The 13,692-nt window shown below is 42.5% G+C and overlaps 1 protein-coding gene across 1 annotated transcript in view; it reads left to right on the forward strand.

The window, feature by feature from the left end:
- The first annotated feature begins 237 nt into the window (after window positions 1-237).
- Window positions 238-13,692, forward strand: part of FOXK2 (forkhead box K2) — a 41,582-nt gene continuing 28,127 nt past the window's right edge. Inside the window, exon 1 of the mRNA XM_042883810.1 lies at window positions 238-578. Within this exon, the coding sequence (XP_042739744.1) occupies window positions 238-578 (341 nt within the window). The remainder of the gene's footprint in view (window positions 579-13,692) is intronic.

Below are 13,692 nucleotides of genomic sequence, written 5' to 3' on the forward strand. Positions count from 1 at the left end.
ACGTGCTGCGCGGCGCCGGCCGCGGCGCCTCTCGCCATTGGTCGTTCCGCCATAGCCCCATGGGCGTGCGGGCCCCGCATTGGCCCGGCGCCGCCGTCCGTCAGCGAGCGGCGGAGTGCGTCAGGTTGGGTTGAGCGGCGGCCCCTTCCCTGCCTGCGTCTGGCGGCGGCTGCGGCTGCGGGGCCGGTGCGGGCGGAGGGGCGCGGCGGAGGGCGGCCCCGCTCCTCGCTCGCTAAGATGGCGGCGGCGGCGGCGGCCGTGGCGCGGCTGGAGGGCCGGGAGTTCGAGTACCTGATGAAGAAGCGCTCGGTGACCATCGGCCGCAACTCGTCGCAGGGCTCGGTGGACGTGAGCATGGGCCACTCCAGCTTCATCTCCCGGCGCCACCTGGAGATCTTCACCGCCGCGCCCCCGCCGCCGCCACCGGCCGGAGCGGACGGGCCGCCGCCTCCCGCTCAGGGGGACCCCGCGGCCGCCGGCGGGGGCGACTTCTACCTGCGCTGCCTCGGCAAGAACGGCGTCTTCGTGGACGGCGTGTTCCAGAGGCGGGGGGCGCCGCCGCTGCAGCTGCCCCGAGTGTGAGTACGGCGGCGGCCGGGCCCGCCCCGCTCTCCCCCGTCGCCCCGGGGCCCGCCGGGCCCGCCCGCCCGCGCCTTCCCGAGCTTCGCGGGGTGGTGCCGCCCGATTGTCCGTGCCGCCGGCCGGCACGCGGTCGCCGTGACGGGCGCGGAGCCGTGCCCGAGGCCTCCTTCCCCGCCGCCCCTTCTCCCGCTCCGCCTTCGGACGTGCCCTTCCCGCTGGGCCCGGATCCCGCGCACCCACCGCCCGCTCCGTGCCCCCGGCGGTGCGGCGGCGAGGCCCCCCCCGGACCCTGCCGTGCCGCGTCTGGCACACGGCGGTGTCTGCTGGGAGACGGGAGCAAATCGGGCTGCGGCAGCGCTCGGAGGTATTGTAATTAGCAAACAGAATTGGATACACCCTTGAGTATTGTTTACGTGCTTCAAAGGAAACCGGTCGAGTGGTCGTCCGCATATCTGGGATTTTTGGATGTGAGATCGGTAGATCTTGTGACGCCCTTCGTGCTTTTACTGAACGTTGAGGGCTTGTTTTGTGTGTGGGATCCTGATTTTTGTGGCAGTTTCTCTTTGCCTGATTGTGACATTGATTTTTTTTTTTTTTTTTAATGACTACACTGAATCTTCCACATGAGATGCTTTCACTGTCCTGGTGCTTTCTGTTCCCTTATGTGTCAATAAATGCATCAGGAGGTTTTAAGTGGTAATACATTCCTATACCATTAGCAAATATTAACTGTCTTGACAAAATATTTTCCTAGAGGACTATGTGAGGCCTACCTACTCCGCTGGAGAGTTTATTGGGCTGTAAATAAGTAATCCTTGTTTTGAGGAGTCTCACATAGGAAAAGTGAAAGTTTTGGTTGGGAGTAGTTTTAGTTAGCTCAACTAAGAGATACCCACAAGGTTACAAGTGTGCTACCTTGACAGAAGGCATGCTGTCAGTGTCAGCTCTTACCATGCCTTGCAAGTTTTTAAACTTCTCTTATCACTTTGATGGTGTATATTTTCCACTTTGACGTCTTGGTGTTCGTTTCCACAACTGGTTTCTCGGTAAAAAATGAAATTCTTACCTTTTTGCTTTCTAGGAAATGCTTCTTCTGAAAGGCTTTAACAGTGCCAGTCTGTGTGGAGCTGTATAATCGCAAACACACTTGGATGACTTAACTTCTATTTTTGCTTTCTGCTTTTTAATGTTAATAGTCGTTTGCCATGTGGTTAATTGATATTTTGATCTAAGGCATTTGAGAGGTACAATTTAAATGCTTCTTTTTGTAAAAGGTTTGGTATTTAATACACTCATTGCAGGCAAGTCCTTGTGAGTTATGTATGTTCATTGCAAGCAGCCTGGAACTAGCTTGAGAAATTTAGTCAGGAGCACGCAGTTAAATGCTTAATTCCTTGAGGAAAAAGTAAAGCTGCTTCGTGCTGTCCATGCAATTATTGACTCGTAATTTTATCTTTTTTTCTTTCAGTGTTGTCACTTTATACAGAGAAAATGAACACGATGAAAACTTTTGTGCAGTTAATTTCTTATTTGTCATGGATATACATAGGTGGTGCTTAAAGAAACTACATCTGCTTGAAACGTACTGTGTTCAATGATTACACCATTTCTTAGACTGCACGTTTGCAGCTTTCTGTTTCGAGATCTGTAAGCTGTTTAAAGTAGTTATCTCCTGGTTACAAAATGTAGGTGTGATCTTTCTGTAAATAATAGGTGGCTTACCTTCAGTGCTGGCTGGAAACAATGGAGCAGTGTGTGTGCTGAATGAAGTAGGATTTCTTTGGTCAACAGGCTTAGGGATGAATTTTACCTTGAAGGGCTTGGGATCAAATGCTCACCTACTGCTTTTTCAGAAATATAAAACAGTTTATCAAAGTCATAGCAGAGTGGTATAGAGAAATTGTAGTTTCATATTTTCAAAGTTCTGGTTTTTTGTTGTTTAGTTTTTTAGCATAGGAGTCTCCAGGCAAATTCAAAGCAGACATTATCTGCTTATAGCAAATCATTACTGTGAACTACTGATGACTAATATTGTTTGTAGCCCTATTCTTGATTTTCATTTAGATTTAAGTGCTCAAACTGAAGATGATCTCCTGGATTTTAAGGCTTAAACTTAGTTACAGTGTAATGTAAACGTTAACTAACAACTGAAGGTGGCTGGAAAGAAAGCAGTTTGAGTGCGAGTTGAAGATTGATGATTGCTATCCTCAGCTCAAGTAATCACTGGATCTATTTTTGTTGTTGTTTACTTCTGCTGTGCTGCCAGTAGTATGCTTTGCCTATGACTGCACGATCATTTGATTTTTTTCTAATGGCAAATGAGGTTAAAAAAAAAAAGGCCTGTTCTTTGTGTTTGTTTTGAAGTGATCTTGGAGACTAAGAGTGAAGAGTCGTCTTCTGTCACTAATAAATAGGTGACTCCAAGCGAAATGCTGTTTCAGACTTGAGCTGTCTTTATTTAATTGTCCCTAGTAATTGCACGTCATTTGGGTTTCCTTGGCCGCCTTTGATTTCAGCACAAGGTGTAAACTTGATTTAATCTAATAGTGTTATTGAACTTCCTGATTTTGGATGGGAAAAACAGAAATACAGCTTTGTGGTCTCCTGCAAACCACACATTTTGAAGTTCTGGGGAAATTAAGTTTTCAGAGTCTACTTATATATATTATAATAAAGACATTTGTCTTTCTAAAAATATAAATCCCATAAACAGAGAATTGCTGTACATTAAGATAGCTATTTTGGTCACTATTTTTAGTGCTTCCCTGGAAACATCACTGTCAGTGCAAATGTTTAAGTTTCCACACAGGAGGGTAGCATCAGTGGGAAGCGTGTTTTTGTTTTTCTAATTCTTGACAGTCTGACACACGTCCTTGTCTATATACAAACCAGCTGTAATCTCATGTGATGATTAAAATGGAGGCTAGGGGAAAAAAAAATAGCAAGTTTTTTTTTTGTTCATGTCCATTAGGAAGCTCTGTGGTCAAGGTCACGGTGCACCAAGGCATGGGGTAGAACAAGTCCTATAACCTCATCTAAATGCATACAAACCCAAGCAAGTCAGTTGATCTTTTTACAACTACCTTCAAGATCCATGGATTATCTCTGCTGCCGTTTATAAAGTCCACGTTTTTAATTGGTTTCCCTTGATTCTTTTCAAGTTTCCCCTGACTTCAGTGAGGGCGTTGTTGAGAGGTATTGCTAGGTAAATAATAACATCGATACTTGACTTTTGAGGTAATTGGTTTGAAAAATACCTTATGTGCTGGGCACAGCAGCTGTTGGTGACAGCGCTTTTATATACAGCTTTTGGAGAGGCAGGGTTCCAGACAGATGTAACAGCACAGCTGGAGAAAAACAGACTGACTTTTGAGTACAGCTTAGCTATGAAAAAGGTTGGTTGTCTGTGTGCTGCTCACCCCCTGCCCATTTTTTCCACCCCTTCGTGTTGCAGTCAGTAGTTTGTGTGTATGTTGTTCATTGGCATTGGAAATTAGAAAGGTCCTGACATAGTAAGCTCGTGTCTTCCAAGAGACAGTTTGTTCGTTTGGGAAAAAAGCACATATTTTATATATTAATGATTGCTTTTGGATGTGATTTTGTGGAAGTGGATTTGGGAATCGTAACCAAGGCGCCATTAATGAGAGAACAGCTTTCCAAGTTGGAGCAGAGATGCGTGCAGCCTGTTACTGTCCTGAAGAGCAGTCAGGAGCCAGTGCTTGGGGAGCAGTGCAGGAAGGGACAGAGGCATGTGGCTGTGCTTCCTCTACTTATTCTTCTGGATCCCAGTCGGTTCAAAACCACGTGTCACAGAATCACAGAATGGCCCAGGTTGGAAGGGACCTCAGGGCTCATGAATCTCCAACCCCCTGCCATATGCAGGGCCACCAACCTCCACATTTAATGCCAGACCAGGCTGCCCGGTGCCCCATCCAGTCTGACCTTGAACAACTCCAGGAATGGACGGGGCATCCACAGCCTCTCTGGGCAGCTGTTCCAGCACCTCACCACTCTCTTAGGAAAGAACTTCCCCCTGACATCCAACCTCAATCTTCCCTCCCTCAACTTAAAACCATTTCCCCTTGTCCTGCTGTTATCTAGCCTTTCAAAGAGTTGATTCCCCTCCTGTCTGTAGGCTCCCTTTAGGTACTGAAGGCTGCAGTGAACTCACCCCGCAGCCTTCTCTTCTCCATGCTGAACAAGCCCAGCTCCCTCAGCCTGTCCTGGTAGGGGAGGTGCTCCAGCACCCTGATCATCTTCGTGGCTCTCCTCTGGACCCTCTCCAACAGCTCCCTGTCTTTCTTATACTGGGGGCTCCAGACCTGGACGCAATACTGCAGATGGGGCTTCACAAGAGCAGAGTAGAGTAATGTAATCTTTGTGTTGTTCTTTTAAATGAATTGGCAATGTATTTTTGCATCTCTGTAAACTTGTATCCACATCATCCTTTTGCAGTGAGTTCCTCACCTTGGAGCCAGTTAGGGGGAAAAGTACCTTCTTTCCTGAGCTTTTTGAATTTTACTCCCAATGATTTCATTTGCTACAACTTGATTTAGCTCCTCTATAATCAGAGGCAGTAAAAAATTGTCCCATTCTGTCATTCATTTTATAAAGTTCTTTGTATTTGCTAAATATAGGAGCTTTTAGAGTAAACCATGTAGAGTGTGTCTCACTTCAGCTTATCATCTGTTGACTAATAAGTAGTAGGTTTCTACTGGTGGAAGCCAGTAGATTGTGAAGTTTATTCACAAGTGTGATTGTCAAGTATATTCACTAAGTAAACTCTTTGGGAAAATTTATTGCGTTCAACATTACTCAGGCAGGAAATACTGCAGCAGATTGTAGAGAACCTCTAAATAGATGAGTGCACTTCTTTTTTAGTTGCTTAAATTCCATGCAGAGATGTCATTGCTGTATGCATTGTGGTCGCATGCGTGCTCAGTGAGTGTTTCACTCTGGAAACAGCTCAGGTTTGGATTAATGGTCGAGGGATGGATTGTAACATCTTAAGCAGTGTTAGCAGCTGATATGGGAAGAATGTTCTTTGCTTTGCTTGCTGGGTTTTTTTTTTGCTTTTGAGCCTGACTTGTGTTGTAAAGATTTGCTTTATGTTTATAAGCATTAGATGCTTAGGAAATCAAACACAATACATATATTTTTTCTTTTCCCAAGGAACAGAGTTCCAACAATGGATTAATTACTTCAGGCTGGATTGGCACCTGCTTTTTCACTTTTTTGATAACACTTCTGATAAATACAGCTGCTTGTAAGGAAGACAGCTGGCCAAATGGAGACATTATGATTGATTTGTGTTTAGAGGAATATGATGGAATTCCATACTGGTATTAAAACTATGAATTACTTACAAGTTATCTCAAAGCAAGGAATAAAGAAGTATTGAACTTGGCTGCGACTTACAAATCGGACTCCAGAAATGTTATGTACTTTATGAAGCAGACACTGTGACCCATGCGTAATGAATAATAATGCAAACTGAACATATTCCTGGGTATTTTGTGGCTACTTTAAAGCAAGATTCTCACTGTAGCCTTACCTTGAAGAGCAATATAGGAGGCAGAAGGTAGAGCATGTTCTGCTTCAAATAAAAAAAGCTGAATGTGAAGTTTCTGTAATCTGTAACAGTTGTTTCTCTTTTTTTCTTTCACATTCCCATCTGAACTGGCCATGACGGATGAGTGAAATGTTTTTTTGCTCCTGAAACAATACTACAAATTGCCAGACACCAATCAGGTAGCTGAGCGAAAGCTCAGCTTTAGATCTGGATTAACTGGTGATTGCTTTGCCTTTTTTATTGCTCTGACTGATGTGTGGGATCGAGTAAGGACATCTTCTACAGTGTTATTGATCTTACACGTATTCATGTGCTTGGAGTTATCTATAGGAGTACAAGTATGTTCTCTGTGTGGTTATGTGAAATAGTAGAAACCAGGAAATGGTCTTAGAAATTGGTGGCTTCTCTGTTTTTCTGTTCCACTTCTGTAACAGAAGCATGATTAGTGAGCGTTGTTTTGGTGTAAAGGTGCAGATGAAGTATTTAAACTGTTTGTTTTATGAATTTGTTGTTGAAAGTGAGTTTTGATTTCCTTACCTTCAGTTATAGCAGTAAGGCAAGAGATACGGAAATGCAATCATTCTTTCCTGGGTACTAATTAAATGCATATACAGTACTGATCATCAGTTGAGAAATGCACAAGTTTTGAGGAAGGAGAGACAGCTTTGTATCAGGTGGGTATCAGGAATGCAAGTTAATGTTCCACCCTCGCTTTTCAAAATGAATGTGTATGATTAATTTGCTTATAATGAGGAAATGACATTGTCGTATAAATATTCGTCCTTCAAGAACATACATGTGTTTTAGAGAATGATTCTGCTGAGCAGGAATTCTGCTTTATTCCCATTTAAAGCCTATGTAATTCTCATGCACAGAGCAAATAATTTATTTTCATGGTCATTCTTAAACTATTAAAAATAAGGTGATGGTGCATCTGATCTTCTGTATTTTCACTAAGTGCAGCAGTGCCCTTAAGATCTCAAGCCCCATTACTCCGTGTAAAATTACCTAGAACTGGACAGAAATCAAATGTAGTTTCAAAGGAAGTCGCATATTTGTCTTGTAGCAGTGTAAGGCCATCCATGGCAGAGTATAATGTGTTTTCACAACATACTTGATTGTAGTAATAAACTGTCTTCTGTGGGAGTTCAGACTGAAATATTAGGAAGGTGGTGGTTATATCTTCTGTCTTGTTTATTTTCATGATAAAAAGTTGATGTGTAGTGACATTTGTTTTCTGCGACTTCCTGCCTTTAAGGAATTTTTTGACCTAGATAAAGCAGTTGGAGGGGAGGAACTGTATTTATCGTACAGCTATTCCACGTTGGAAGGCTAGAAAACAAAAATTACATTCTTCAGCTGATATTTCATTGATATTGTTGTATCACTGAAGAGAGCTGGAGTTGCAGTATTATAGAATCATAGAATGGCCTGGGTTGAAAAGGACCACAGTAATCATCTGGTTCCAACCCCCTGCTGTGTGCAGGGTCACCAACCAGCAGACCAGGTTGCCCAGAGCCACATCCAGCCTGGCCGTGAATGCCTGCAGGGATGGAGTGATACGTAATGTTTTCCAGGAGTTAAGAACATCCATGAGCAATTGCAATGTCCGATTCTTTGCATTTGTTTGTGTGGCTGTGCTGCACATATTGACTGTGCTGCTGTGCTGTTCTCACCAGTACTGCCTGTCGTTAACTTGTGCAAAGAGGTGTCTTCACGTATAATGTAGATCTGAGTATATGTGGAAGTAAAATCTTCAACATTCAGAATGTCAGAATGCCTTAATATGTATACAAGCACATCACCTTCTTGTTTGTCCGTGTGTAGCAAACAAAATGGAGAAGGTGAGCAGATTGGCCAGCAGTTGTGTCCATGCTACACTGTAAGAATTCCTGTTGGCTTCAGCATGACAGCTCCAGCTCAGGTGGGTGAGGGTACGTGTGCAATGAACCAGAGTTGTAACTTTAGAAAAAGAAAAAAGAGGAAGAGCAAAAAAACCGAACAAACAGATGTCATTATCAAAGCTTTGTGAAGCAAAACAAAATTAGTATAAAGTCGAATGGAATTAATTTTCGTTCAGTGTTAATTTAAGATTTTACATTAAGGATTATGAAGGGGACCTGCAACAAAACCCCTGCTGGAAACAGATGATTTCAGCATCAAATAAGATTGCTGAGCGCCTTGTTCATTTCAGTTGTGAGTATCTCCAGGGATGAAATGTTTTGTGTAACTGCTGCCTCACTTACTAATGAGTTTCCAGAAGCAGAATTTGGGGAGTACACAGGTTGGTAAGCGTTGTAAACTGCTGGATTACTATTTGATGTTTCTACTTCATCCTTTCTTCGGAGATCTGAGGAAAAATCAACAGCAGATAAATATTTACAGATGGTACTGATGTTCGTAAATCACAAATAATGAGGACAAAAAAAAAAAAAGGATTTGGTCAATCCACTCAAAAAAGAAAAAGCAAAGGGTTCAAAGGGTTTGCAGGCCGGATCTTCACGGTGGGAAACTGATAAAAGAGTTGGTAGGCTGCTTTGGAAGTGGTAACTGAAGACAAATTGTTAGATATGTAAGATGAGATGCAGTGTGTCAAAGCAGAGTGATGTGGTGACTGTAGAAATAGAGGAACTGGGTTGGAGAGCAGTGATTGATGCTGGAACTTCGTATGGTTCTGGAATCAAAATTTGTATGGAAGAATATTTGGGAAACTGCAACGTTTTAGGGAGCTAACTGCTGAAAGGAATTGAAGGCTGGAAGAAATAACAAACAGGGAGGAGTGTGAGGAGTTCAGTATGTTTGTCTTATCCAAAAGGAGCACAAGATGCTGCAGTACATACAGTTTTATGGGGAGGAATTAGATGACTGAAAGGTTTGCTAATGGACCAAGCACAGGATGAAACTCCAGAGGCCATAAACTAAGGTGTCAAGGTTTGAACTCAGCACATATTTTTAGCAGTGTTGGAAGGCAGCATAGAGGAATGATTGCATCTTCATTACACTCCCCTCTTCTGATAAGAACCTTTTTGTAAAAGCTGCTTTAGACAAACAAGAAAACAAAAAGATCCAGAACCAAAAATGACCTTGCTGTAATCAGACCTGGTTATCAGGTGTGCTGTAGGTATGGCTGGATGCAATTTGATGGCATGGGAGGTACAAGCGAATCTTCATAGCTGTTCAGTCACTACTTCTGCAAATCCTTTTCTAACAGTCTTCCATACCTTGAAAAATTGTTGTAACATGAAGTCCATGCTTGATTTATTTGTTTAAATTAAACTTCCTTCTAAAGCATCTGATACCTAGCTGGGCATTTGTTTATGCTTGCTAGCAGAGTTCTTGCATGCAAATGATTTTTATGCTTTTGTTTATTATCATCTGAGTCTTCATGTTGGACTACAACTACGGTAGTTTGAAAGGTAGTTTAATACCCAGTGATTCTCTGCAGAGTTTTCCTAAAGTCTTGGAGCTGATGGGGTGTAAGCATCTTAATTTTATGTTGGTAAGTCAGGTTAGTGAGTACTGGACAAAGTGATTGCACCTCCTGTTGACGTTAAATTCAGTATTTCAGATCACTTAAAGCTCCTCTCTAAAGTGTAGTTTTGGTGCAGAGCTGATAGGAATGAAGTAACACGTTGACAGAAGTTTCTTTTCAATTCTGATTTTTACAGATGTTGCAGTAAGGCAGCAGTAATTTGTTTAACCATTTCCTGCTTTTTGGAACTTCTGCAGTGGGGACAGCACATATCCCCATCTGCAGCACAAGAGTCTTTGTGCTGCTTTGAACTTCAACTTACCATTAGGCACAGAGGTTTTTTTGGGTGTTGTTGTTTCTTAAATTGCATTTTCAAAATTACTTGTGTGTGCATGTTTGTTTAAAAAGCGAAACAAAAAAACCACCCCAACCCAGCTCATTTGATTTGAAAAGAAAACAAAAAAAAAAAACAAAAAAAAAACCTGGAGTTTTAGGAAAGCAGTGACACATTCAGACACCACAGCTGGGAAAAAAAAAAAAAGTAATTTAGCTTTCATTGAAACATACAATGCCTTAAAAAAAAAAAGTGCACCTGAAATATTAGTGTCTACTGTGGGCCTCGGTGCACAGGATGCTGCTGCACCATGCCTATGGTAGAAGTTTGATTTATGAAGGTACAAACACACAATTACCTGTTTTGTTTTTAAGGCTGATAATTAATTTAAGGACTCCAAAGACTTACACCTGGCTTGTGACTTAAATGAATACAGCATAAACCTCCACACATGGGAAAGTGTGACATTTTACATTGTGCTGTGAGGATATTTGTGGTATTTTAGTCAGAATATAATTTGGGTGGACAAGACATATAGTCGTAAGTTTTACTCCTTAACTTAGTTAAGTAGATGGGCACATTGATTACAACGTAAGGGTGGTAAGCACACATGGAAAGTGGTTGGAAAATAAGAATGATGGAGGCTGTCTCTTAAAGAAAAGAATTTCCTCTTTGGGAAGCTTTACCGGTGTTTCTAGGCAGATGAGGAAGAGTAGTGTAGCACTGGGGGAGACAGGGATGAAAAAGTGTGAAGCTTCGACAGGAGAGGGCTGAATGTAGTCATGCAGAGCTCTGTGTGAGGGGGATTTCAAATTTGATCCATAACAAATATTGTTTAGGCAAAAAATAATGTGCAAGTGGTAAAGAGGATGATTGTGGCATCATGAAACGTATGGTTTATAAAGATGGAAGAGAAGTCGAATGCTGCAGGGGAAGGGTGAGGTTATTAGGCCAATGTGATCTGCTTTGAGACATGGACAGGATCTTCACGGGGTTTGGAGTTGTTACGCGGGGAGAACTGGAAGAGTTTGCAGGGAGGCCTGAAGAAAGATTGGACAGAGTTGAAGATTGTCTGAGGTTTGAGCTCTGAGAGGTAGTATTGTTTTTATTATGATAGATGTGGGGCTCTGGCATTGATATTTGGGTTGGCTGCTGTGATTCAGAGGAATCTAGGGTGACACTTTTTAGAAAGACAGGCTGTGCTTTCACGAGCATCTGAGCTGACCCATTTCACTTGCTGAAAGGAGCATGGAAATGGAAGGTCTCGCTTACTGCAGTGCTCCCAGCTGCAGGATGTGCTAGCCTTGGAAGTCACCAGATCTTCCATGAGCTACTGATGTCTGCTTTTTTGGTGGTTTTGTCTTGCATTGAAGTAGCTGATGGAAAGGTCTGACAAGCAGTGGAGCTGGCATGCACTGTGTGGTCAGCTTGCACAGACTTCTGGCAGTGGTCAGCTTGCCGTGCCTTGTGGAATCATCCATTAAGGAATTGCTGTCTTAAGGGCCATTTATGCTTTTGAAACCAAAGTGGAAAGGAAAAGCCAAAGCAGTGTAAGAGAAGATGAAGGAAACTCTTGTGAGAAACTGTTTTAAGTCAAAAATTGAAAAGTGAATCTTAAGTTGACTGGATGCTGAACTGGCTCAGTTGTTAGTGCTTTGGCTAATACGTGCTTTCCAGCCCTTTTTCACTCTCTGCATAAATGTGCATACATGGAGAAAAGCACTAGAGAAAAATGGGCATGAGCTCTTGGCTGTGGATCATTTCACATCACAGGCCAGCATCCTCATTCCATGCATTTAAAATCATCGTGTCTCTGCAGTATTCATTGGGCTTGGGTGCTGACAAAAATGAGGAGTGAATTACATACATGATCATCAATCAGAATTCTGTTTATAGCTTGCACAGATCTAAGCGTTGAATAACATTGTGCAAAGTCACCTTAAAGGAAGCAAGTGACTTCCTTAGATGGTGTGAATGTTGGGTGTGTGGCAGCTGGGCTCAGCTAAGTTTACTAGTAGGTAATTGAGCTGCCTTATGCAGCCCTTGGTTGACTCCCTTATTTTGGGGTGGTCACCAGCTGAGGTCCTTTCTAGTGCATGTGGTGAGAGGATGCTCTTTTGTAGGCTATTAGGAGGTTAATAGCTTCATCTACACTTCCATTTTACAAGATATATTTACTTTCTTAGTGATGTTTAGGGTCTGCAAGCCAGGCAGTGAACTGTTCTGCTGTTCTAATGATAGGAAAACATTGCTTTGAAGAGTTTGCAATCTGTTCTTAAGTAACTTTATTAAAATGACTAGATTGGGTAATAGGATTCTCCCAGAATGATGAAATTCATCCTGGTACAGTCCAACTTCCAGCAATACTATCAGAAGTTGGAGCACAGCCTTTTTCCTGACAGCATGTTTGTAGCTGCATTACCGAGCTGAAGGTACATCCTTAGGATAAGGTGGTTCCCCTTTGCTGTGAATATGAGTGCCAAAATGAATGCAGCAAAGAATTCTGAGTTCAGGGTGTGCTCCACAGTTTGTGGTTGATGATGGTATTATTCATGTAGCTTTCTAGATATTGATAATTCCTGCAAACGTTTCTGGAGCTGGGAACCACAGTGAGTATGTCAGTTGAAATGTTCGGATGGCTGGCACATTTAGCAACACAGGAAAGAGATGCAATAGGTAAAAACCACAGTAGAATTTTCAGTTGTTTATCCCTTCGAATTGAAACTCAAGCCTTTGTTTTTAAATGTTTTCCTTGTATTGGTCTGCCCATAAAGCTGAGAAATGCAGCTAGTCTGTTTTATCAGCACATTCCAGAGCTGTCTAACAGTGCTCAAATGCCTTGTGAGCTCTAGCAAGACAAAATAACCTACAGTAAGCACTACAAAGATGTGTAATAATTTTTTGCTTGGTTCATCACTTCGTTCTTGACTAGCTGCATCCCTCATCTTTTTTTTTCCTCTCTCCTGAAGGACTGCTGGCCTCTGAGGAGTGCTGTTGCACGAGCAGAATATGCACAGTGACTGTGGAAATTCTAGTGAGTGGGTAAGCAGAGGAGTGGGGTGAGATGAAACAGTGGGCAGCAAGCTGACAACAGAACAGGCTTTTCTGGAAGTATTTCATTTCTAGCATATATTATTTGGGAGGATGGTTGGACTAGATGATCTTGCAGGTTGTTTCTAACCTTGTCTGTGATTCTATGATTCTATGATTTGCTTGAAAATCCAATTCAGTTTAAATCTGAGATTTTTGTGAGTAAACTTTCTTCATTGTAAGTCAGATTTTACCGTAACTGTTAGATATTTTTTCTAACCTGATTTTAGTAGCTCTTGTGATTGCAGTCTCTTTCTGTGGGTTTAAGTGTAGTTTGTTCCTGGTCTGTTATCCTTCGCTATACATTAGGATGTAGGTAATTGTACCTGTTTCAGAGAGAAAAATTTGGCAGTTATTAAACGTTCAAGGAACGCTTCTGAAGATGAAATGGGAAAAGTCATTCACAGTGGGGAGATTTCAGATCCTCCCACCTGTTTTGGTGTTTAAAGGTGTGAGTTAAATCTTGATTATAAATTCTTTTCAGAATTTTAAATTTCCTCCGTGAGTTTTGGCCTGTTATGAATAGCTTTTACTGTCTGCTGCAGTGCAGGCAGCCAGAGCAATCATCTGCAAGCACACCCTAGTACACAAATGTTTACTTTTCTGTCAGTAGTGAAATAACCCTGCTTGTTTTATGGCGTG

Source organism: Lagopus leucura, unplaced genomic scaffold (assembly GCF_019238085.1).
Source record: "Lagopus leucura isolate 7727_CA_CO unplaced genomic scaffold, USGS_WTPT01 Super-Scaffold_100040, whole genome shotgun sequence".
Taxonomy (NCBI): Eukaryota; Metazoa; Chordata; class Aves; order Galliformes; family Phasianidae; genus Lagopus; species Lagopus leucura.